The following is a 10,054-nucleotide window of genomic DNA, read 5'->3' on the forward strand; positions in this document are numbered from 1 at the left end:
CCAGTGCCTATGGCGCTATCTGAATGAAGAGAGCCATGATTTGCCATTTCCTCAAGCCAGCAGTGAATCACCAAGCCTTACCACCAGCAGAAAGGTTGTGCTGCCATGTAGTTCAGCATTATTCAGAGCAAAAATTACCTAATTTGGCACTAAAGTGTTGATGGTTCAAGCACCTGCAACCACAAGCCTTTGCTTAAAAATTAGTAGTGATTGGCCTTTGTGGGAACCTCTTAATAATGCAATTCCCTACAAGTACCTGAAGCACAGCTACCACTATGCTACTTCCTTCTACCACTGGGCATGCACACTTCTTAAGAAGTTCTTAACCTGTTGAAGAAACACAAAACCTTACTGTAACTGCGACTTGTCTGAATTTCGACATACAAACCAGAGGCTTTACTGAGTCACATCAAGTTATATAGATGCAATAGCTCATTTTTATTTAACTGCATTTTTAATTTTTTTAATATTTTTTATTATGTTATCCCATGTTTGATGAGATTTAAGAATTAAGTTTATCACAGTAGCATTTAAAAGCTTACCAAGAAACACACGCTATTACATACAGCCCAGTGCTGACAAGCATGCAGCGTACAAGATAATCCATGTCCTGTATAAGAGTCAACTGGCAGCTGCAAGAGACTTGAGGAGCAGGAGGGGGGATGTAAACAGGAAAAACATCACAACATGATGAAGCCACAGCAAGAAACATTTCATAAGTACCATGAGAATTTATTCCACTGAATTTGTTTAGGGGAGAATAAGATAAAGAGTTGCCAGATGGAAAGGGCAGAACACACGAAAACCACTACTAAACACAGAGCTGCTGAGAAATTTTCCCTGCTTAGTGATCCTGCAGTTTTTCTTACCAGTGAGTCTCTATCTTCATTCCTGTTTTTCAAGTAGGAAGGGAATAAAGAGATTAATCTTGCTGGGTCCTAGTGATCTGAAGGAGAACATCTATCCTAATGAAAATCTGGAGGTTAAGGAGACTTCAGGGATGAGGCTATCTACAACCTAAGTTACCTATTCACATCAGATTGGACAAATTCTTACAATATGCAAGAGTGTGCATCATCCTCCAAGAAAGTGGAAAGAATATTCAGGCAGAAGAATTACTTGGAAAAAAATGAATCTCCTTTGAAAATAGCTATTAAGTTAAAAAGACAAACCCCAAAATATTTACTTTTGCCCAGAAATATTTGCTTGAATATAATGTAGACAGATAGGAGGCTGGGCATAAGTGTAACTGAAATATTAATGAAAACAAGTAGGTCACAGTTACCTTGACCAAATGCCTGCTGTATTTTTTCCCACATGGGTTTTAATTTATGCATACACGACATGTGAAGTTGGTAAGGTTTTGCTTAAACATCTTCTCTTTGGTCTCAAAAATAAGAGTAGGAAATCCACAGCTTTGCATACCCACATACTCTGAGGCTTTTGCTCACATTTCTTTCCAGCTTTTCCCTTCCCTTTTTTAAAATCCTTTGGTTGTTTTCCTTTCATCAAATCCTCTTCAAAGCTGAGCATTCATGTCCATTCCCAGAAGTGAGATGGGGAACGTGAAAGAACTGCTGTCTCTCATTCTGGTCTCACCTACTTGGCATTTCCTTAGTACCAAAGATGATCAAGTTAGATGGAGATGAGCTGACTCCCAGTTTAAAAGCAGCCCTGTCAAATAAGCAGTTAGTTGAAGTTTCTCCCACCTTGTGGCTTATGCTACAACTGGAGAAGAAATACTGACCACAATATACAAGTTCCATATTAGATGTGCTTCCAGGAAAATGAGAAGTTTCAGGAAGAATTCTCTACTCCTCCATACCTGTGATGAAAGGAAGTGTTCTTCATCTGTATACTTAAGCCTGTGGTCTATGAACAAAGGGTGCATTTCAGGTCTAGTGCACTAATAACATTTTAGTCTTTCCATAGATGCCTTCCACCCTAACACACCCTGTGAAAGCATGGGAGCAGCAGCACTACTGTAGGCTTCCATACAAGAGCACACCAACATCACCTAGGATTCCGTTCCAGGAACTCATTGCTCTTCTGCAGAAGTGTTAGTAACTGCTTTTAAGAAAGTAACTACTTGACGTCTGCTTGTTTTCTATTCCACATCCTCAGATTCATACTGCTTATTATCCTCACACAGCTTCATTCACATCAATCCCCAAATGCAAAATACAGCAGACAAACCCAAATAATGAAATCATCCACCTAGCTTGTTTATACTGCAGCCAATTCCCTTCCCCAGTAAATTCTGCATAGCTGCTGCTTTCATGGTCTCATCAGTAGGAAACACCTTTTGCAGCCCTGGGGCTTTTAAAGTCCAGCAGAAAACAAGCAGCTCCCACTGGAGCCATACAATTTTTTTTTCCTTTAAATCATTATTAGGTCCTTCATTATGTTAAAGCTTGATCTGTCCTTTACTTTGGCCTTTAGCAGGTTTGTTACTTAAAGCAAAACAAATATGAAATAGCTCAGGTCAAGAATAATTCTTCAGTTAGCCTGAACAGGTCTTGGATGAAGAGAAGGTTCCCACGATTTCATCCTCACAGGCAGTACCAAGTTTAATCCTGAGACCACATAAAGGCAGCTGTTTCTAATGCCAGAGGGAGGTTGTGGGCAGGCAACTAGAAGAGACTCAACTTCAAACTACACATTCTAAGGGCAACCCAAACCTTTCCCTTCCCTCTCACACAGTTCACCAGGAGTAATTTATCCATTATTACCTGGCTTGTTCATTGTTTGAGTGTCCAAGTATTGTAGTCAAGAAAAAAACCAACCAAACTAAAAAAACTCCTTTCAAACTTGTAGTCTGTGGAACCTTGAGGAAAAATACACAAGAACTGAAAACAGCCTTGAAGAACCTTGTCTTTATTTACAGGAGGCCTGAATGCTTCTGTGCTGTAACTTCCATTTCATTGGTAACTGCTGTGTTTTTACCAATGATGTTCTCTATTAATTCAACAAACTGAAGGTCAAAAACGATGAAGATTTAAGTAACACCAATTGAGAAGACAACTCAAGTGAAACATTGCCTTATCACTGCAACTGAAATGCACATGAAATTCAGCTGCTGCCTGACACTCAGTTCTCCACATCTAGTTGGCCTATTAGGATCTCTCTGCTCCAATTTATTTTCCATGTTTTTGTGTGAGATCCTTCAAGCTAAGATTTACAATTTACATCCCCATAACAACCCCACCACTGTTATATTTTACTAGAACATCTATCTTCCAACTCAAGAAAAAAAAAACAAAACTTGAATACTTTCAGACATCTTCTGAGGCATTAAAATATATATATAGACTTCTTTATGCAGCCCAACATGTGTACAGTAAACCACTCATTTACCCCATCCATTTTTAAAAGCTAAGATGAAAGACTATTAGACATTTAAGCCATTTTACAAGGTTTAAGAACAGGCACACTGCAAAAAAAAATTTCAACTGTAGTTCAGCAGAACCCTAAGAGATACAGCAAGAAAATGAAATGGCTTTAAGGAGTTGACAACTAAATATTGTAATTCTATATTCACATTCTATATTCACTGAGTACAAGAAACTACTATTATAAACAGGTCAATTTTGACACCTGTTCCCATCAAGGTAAAACTCTTTTCAAAACTACAACCAAGAGAAGTGATCTCTAAAGTGAATTGTCTGTACCCCAGTGGATGTGCAAGTCAATCCATCTGGGTGCAAGAAGAAAGTATATCTTATACCATTAATAAACAAATTTGTAAGTAAAATAAAAATAGTGTTTCATCTTTATCTCATACTTTTTAATTTTTCTATTCGTGTATGTAAATAATGTATTAGGACAGTAGTACAATGTATTATAAATGAATAAATATACATATATTGGCTGCACACTTCAAGTCTTTACTGATGGGGTGTGCAATCAAAAAAAGTTTGGAGACCACTGGCCTTGAGAATGCTGTATGATACTTCAGCTGCTAAACCAATCACAGTTGCTAACACCATCCTGTTGCTGAACTTACTCTTTTACTGTCAATCTGAAACACTCAGCAGCACATCTCATGTTTTCAATATACCTATGAAGACTTTTTCTATTCAAGTATGCTGATACAGCAGAAATTTTAGAGAGATGAGGCCTGGACAACAAAGCTTTGTTGACAGAGTATCCTTTGGTGGAGTTACACTGAAGATACAACTTTTTATCAGATACATACGAAATTATCATTAAAACATACACAACTTCTAAATCAGATTAGAGCTACCCTTTCCTTTTTGCAGTTTGATAGTCTTGCTTTAGTCCTGCACCAGCACTTCTCCTTTACCACCCCCCACTCCACACACCATCCTCATGTGAAATCATGCAACCTCTTGCTGCTTGCCACCTGGTCTCTGTCAGTGCTGCAAGGGATCCTTGAGCTACACTCTGGGCCTAGCTTGGGATGTTGCTGGGGGTTTGGGGACTGTGCCTCATTTGAGCTAGCACCTCAACACTTCAGACTCCTCTTGTGCTCCTTGCTGCAGACATAAATGCTGAGGAGACACCACAGGGTGGCTGCCTCTGGCCACCCAGAGATGCAGATGAAGGAGGTAAAGGTCCCAAATGGCCACCAGCAAGCATCCCAGCATGGCAGTGCATGTGGTAGCATGCTGTTTACCAAGGCTGCAGTGAAGGTTATGCATTTTTACATGCCTAATCCAGCACTTTTACAACTGATTCCTGAAAATATTGCCTGCACTGGAAAAAACAAGCAACAAAAAAAAATGTGTATCCTGAATCTACATACCTTCCTAGAATCCAGCAGACTTAGGAAAAAATACTTCTGTTTTAAATAAGAAAGCAGCATATCTGATTGAAAACCATCCATCTCGGCTTCAGTTTGGCTTCCTCTTTGTTTCTACACAGCCTTTTTCTTCATCCACCCTAGCACAGTATGAGAAAGAAGCCACATTAGCAATAACGCAACAAACTTAAACAGAAACCATACCAGTAACATTCATAACATCATCAATATACATTACCTTAACATGCTAAACAGCATAACTTTGAATACCATCTTTGTTTTTTAACTTTTTTTTAACCTAAATAACAACTTCAACAAAGGCAAGAATAATGAAAAAAAGAGACTTTTCTTCCCTTTACAATGAAATACAGTACCTGCACAGAGCTTGAGTCATACTTGCATCTTTCACATTTGGATCTGTAGTAAGGCTCCTGATGAGTACAGTAATCATCTGTAATGGTATGTGCTGCACAAGACTTGCCAGTGCAACAGAAGGTTCAAATGAAGTATCTGTAATAGTTGAACATAACATCATGTAAGAAACTAAAAAGAAAACCTCACAGAAAAAATATGCTTTATGTTCCACCTGCAGCTTCACTATAGTTGTAAAGTTCTGAGGGGATTCTATTATCACAAACTAAAAACAACATTTAAGAGTTTCAATGGATTAAGGTCAATGAACAGAGCAAACAAACTCCTTTCATTCTTATGCATGTAAGAAAGTGAGTCTGCCAACTTCCTCCTCCACCTGAACAGAGTGGAGAAGTAGGTGGCTTGTATTTTTCTTTAAGAAGAAGTACCATACAATTATTTCTCATTCTTGATGTTAAGCCTAGGGATCCAACACACCTGGTATTTCCCATATCCTCTCTCAGCAACTACTTGCTAACCATACCAGTTATCGGGAAATACAGTATTAGGATGTGAAGTTTCCCAGATGCCTCAACAGCAAAGCTACTTTCCAGTGTGAGGTTACACGGTACTTCACAGATTTCTGAGGTCAGAAAGGACCTATTTACAATCACACCTACATTACCAAAGCAGGTGAATCCTTCCCACAATACCCAAGTTCTATGTATTTCTTACACACACCCCAGTTCCACAGACTACACAGTTCCAAGATGCAAAATCTCCCTCGGGAGGGAGCAAGGAGGAAGAGTAGCTTCTGACACCAAGAGTTTTAGATTTTCCTAACAGAACACCCCAAACATTGTTCCTGTGTATCACAGTATTGCAACAAGAGGTGGGCTTGTTTTTTCTGTTTCTATAGGAACAAAATTATCCTACTCTGCAGCTAAGTAAATCACCATCTCCCCTCTAGCTTTTCTTCTGGGGGGCTTTGCTTCTGTCACGGGCAAAAGTTGCCCTTTACTACCTGGGCAAGGAAATAACGGGTCCTAGGCGATGCCTGCAAAGCTCTTCCCTCTGACAAACCTACCACTCTCCTCAAGCGCCCCCGTTACTCTGCGCCTCTCCCGCCCCCTTTATCCCCCGGGGCCCCAGCGGGCGGCGCTCACCGGCGGCAGAGATGATAGCGAAGAGCTCCTGCAGGGAAGGCAGCAGCGTGTCGGGTTCGGCTTTCCAGACACTGCGCAGAAGCCCGCTGACCTGGGTCACCTGCGAGACGTAGAGGCGCAGCTCGGGCTCCCGGGTGCCTTGGCTCTGGAAATGGGCGATGCTGCGCACAAGTTGCTGGCAGAAGGCGAGCGAGAGCTTCCTGCCGCGGGGCAGACACTGCGGAAAGTCGCCCAGCAGCTGGCAGAGGCGGGCGCAGAGCGGCGGCGGCGGCCGCTCGCACACCAGACGCAGCGCCTCCACCTGCAGCAGCTCGAAGAGCTCTAGCACCGCGGGGCAGCTCATGATAAGGCGCAGCCCCGCCTGGATGTAGTCAAGGATGGCGGGGTCGCGGTTGCTCAGCTCGCCGTAGCCCCGCTGCAGCAGGCCAAGGACGAGCCCGCGGTTGAAGAAGGCCTCGAACTCGTCGCGGTGGTAGCGACCATAGGCCTCCAGCACCTGCCGCCCCACCTGCCGCTGGAAGGGGTCGAGGCCCTGCAGCACCAGCCGGGTGCTGAGGGCGAACATAGCGCGGCACTGCGCCTGGCTCAGCGGCGTTTCCGCCGACTCCACCACCCGCCGCACAATCACCCGCTTTAGCGGCAGCGGGTGAGACGAGCTCACCAGCCCCTCCAGGATCTTGTCCATGGCGGGTGCCCAGTCTTGCTTTAGTCCTGCACCAGCACTTCTCCTTTACCACCCCCCACTCCACACACCATCCTCATGTGAAATCATGCAGCCTCTCTTGCTGCTTGCCACCTGGTCTCTGTCAGTGCTGCAAGGGATCCTTGAGCTACACTCTGGGCGTAGCTTGGGATGTTGCTGGGGGTTTGGGGACTGTGCCTCACTTGAGCTAGCACTTCAACACTTCAGACTCCTCTTGTGCTCCTTGCTGCAGACATAAATGCTGAGGAGACACCACAGGGTGGCTGCCTCTGGCCACCCCGAGATGCAGATGAAGGAGGTGAAGGTCCCAAATGGCCACCAGCAAGCATCCCAGCATGGCAGTGCATGTGGTAGCATGCTGTTTACCAAGGCTTACGTACCTATTCCAGCACTTTTACAACTGATTCCTAAAAATATTGCCTGCACTGGAAAAAACAAGCAACAAAAAAAAATGTGTATCCTGAATCTACACACCTTCCTAGAATCCAGCAGACTTAGGAAAAAACCTGATCTCTTATTTAGATCATAGATCATTTGGTCACACATTGAAAAAGGCCAATAGTTTACATCTGATTACAGCCTAAGGATACCAAGTGCTACAACCCACTGTATATCCCATAGTAGGCTGTTAACCAGGTGTCCAATTTCTAACATGGGCATTACATTTCCTTGGATCACAAGTCTTTCTAGCTTTCACTTTCTATAATTTCGTCATTTTTATGCCTTGCTCCTCTAAATCAGAGACCAACACCACCCAAAACTGAGCAGTCAATCTTTGCTGTCATATTCAGCATTCTCTTAATTTACAGTTTAATCTTGGAGCCTTAAAAAGAAAACCAGCAATGCGGCATGAGGGGAGGCCCCAAAAGAACTCTAGGAAAGGACCTCTGGTTTATCAAGTCTAGTTGCTTATTATTCAGACACCACTTTGCATTTAATGTCTTTCATAGATATACTTGGCTCTTCCTTCAAAGCAGCTCTCTGCCTGGAAGGCTGTTCTAGAATGTCATGGCTTGAGCATGTTTTGAGGGTGTTTTTGTTCAAGGTTTTTTCCAGCCAGGTGAAGGAGGGGAGGCCGGGAGGAAGGAAAGACAGGACACCTGACCCAGGCTAGCCAATGAGGTATTCCATACCATAGCACGTGATGCCCAGGATGCATACTGGGAAAGAGAGGGCTGGAGGGGTGGAGCTGTAGAGGAAGGCTCGGCCGGGCAGGGTGGAGTGAGTTATGGATCGGTGGCTGGTGGGTGTTGTATTCTCTTCACTTGTTATGGGCTGTATCATTATTATTGTGTTATGCCTTAGCTATTAAACCGTTCTTATCTCAATCTGTGGGTCTACATTCTTTGGATTCTCCTTCCTAACTCTCCGGGAGTTGGGGGACTTAGTTTAAACCACGACATAGAATTAGTTCTAGTAATCAGGAATTTGGCCTCTAATCTAAATCTCATCTACAGTAAGTTATACCCACCTGTGTTTGTTCTAATACTCCTTTAGCCCAGAGTACTTCTGCCCTTCCCCTTGACATTCATACAGAAAAGAAAGCAATATTCTGACTCCATAAACAATTATGTTACAGATTAATAAAAAAAAAAAAAAAGGAAAAAGAAGCTTACCCATTAAAATTTCCAGAGCTTACAGCAGATAAAATATTAAACTTTCCAGAGTAAGGAACAAGGGGGAGGGGGAAAGAATGGAAAAGGAGCTAGCCAGGCAGTGTGAATTATTCAGTTATCCAAAGAAACCTTTCCTCTTAACTGAGCTCGTAGATACTGTAATCACTTGTTATTGGGGGAGAAATTCACAGCAGTCCACTGTAATGTTCCATGTGAAAAAAAACTGTACAAAGTGAACTGTATCAAAGAAAGTTAATAACACTCCACTGACCATTAAAACAAAAGCCAAAACACAATCTGTTGTGCTAAAACGAAATCAAATTTTAAAAAGACGTATCATCCTTGAGTTTGGTACAACAGCACATTCTTTGTGAAAGGAAACAAGAAAAAGGCCTAAACTTCAGAAACAACATTATGTATTTTGTTATCTTTCTACCTATTCAACTGAGATAGAAAACAAATAAAGAATGGAGCCCAAGAGGTCAATAAATGAATCATCCAGCGTTCATTCACAGGCAACAAAAAATCAAAGTACCAGATGTACACTGATCTCATATGTCCAAAAGATAAGAGCATGCAACATCATTACTGTAAACCATGAAAAAAGGTGTACATTTTAGAGCGGGAAACTTCTCCACTTGAGTTAGTTTTATTGAAACCTTCCAAGTTAGGTCTGAATCAGCCTACAATAGTTATCAGGTCAGCAAGCAGACTTGCCAATAGGTATTCTGAATTTTGAAGTCTATTTGTAAACCTCGAAGTTACGGCACCAACAGAAGTCAAAGAGAAAGGAAGAAGTTACTTTCAGTTTCAGACATACAATCACTTTATACCTAAGGAGATCCAACCCTATTGGCATTACTCTCATAAAATTTCCATATTTAACACTTAATTTAGAACAGGCAAACAAGGGTGTAGAAAACTTATGATCTCATGAATTAAATATAGTACAATAGGTATACAAAACTCATACTGCACATTATTTTTAGATAGGCTACATAATTTGTATTTTTTACTGTGAGAACATAAAACCAAAGCTGAACTTCACCAAATTATGATTTCATATAGAGTAAAAACATTTGCTCCTGCTTCTCCTTACTAGTGTTTCAAAGTGAACAGTAAATTAATACAGAGAGACAAAATACTCCCATTGTAATGCAAACAGTAGACAGCTTTTTAGTGTCCTCATGATCTGGGAGAGAAAAGCCAAATTAACCTGTTATACAAAACATTCTGAAACCAGAGCTAACTGGCAGAGAAGCCTGAAAGGAAATAAAAAACCCTCTTAGACTGATAATTACAGAATTTCAAAGCAAAGTGAGTTTTCAAGAAAACCTCATCCAAGCACAACAAAATGAGAATGTTCCTCACACTCGACTCAGAACATTTCCACAGCTGAATCCCCAGATTCAGGGACCTACAACTGAGATAGCAATGAAAAGCATAGGTCAAA

General features: G+C 41.7%; 1 protein-coding gene across 1 annotated transcript; it reads right to left on the reverse strand.

Moving 5' to 3' along the window:
* Nucleotides 1–4,856: 4,856 nt before the first annotated feature.
* LOC117436419 (ubiquitin carboxyl-terminal hydrolase 38-like) lies at nt 4,857–6,967 on the reverse strand. Its single transcript, XM_034064463.1, has 3 exons — nt 6,283–6,967; nt 5,140–5,275; nt 4,857–4,905 (listed from the first exon to the last, which is right to left on the reverse strand). Exons 1-3 carry the CDS (start codon nt 6,965–6,967, stop codon nt 4,857–4,859), a joined length of 870 nt encoding a protein of 289 aa, XP_033920354.1.
* Nucleotides 6,968–10,054: the final 3,087 nt, after the last annotated feature.

The sequence above is a fragment of the Melopsittacus undulatus genome, chromosome 7 (assembly GCF_012275295.1).
Source record: "Melopsittacus undulatus isolate bMelUnd1 chromosome 7, bMelUnd1.mat.Z, whole genome shotgun sequence".
Taxonomy (NCBI): domain Eukaryota; kingdom Metazoa; phylum Chordata; class Aves; order Psittaciformes; family Psittaculidae; genus Melopsittacus; species Melopsittacus undulatus.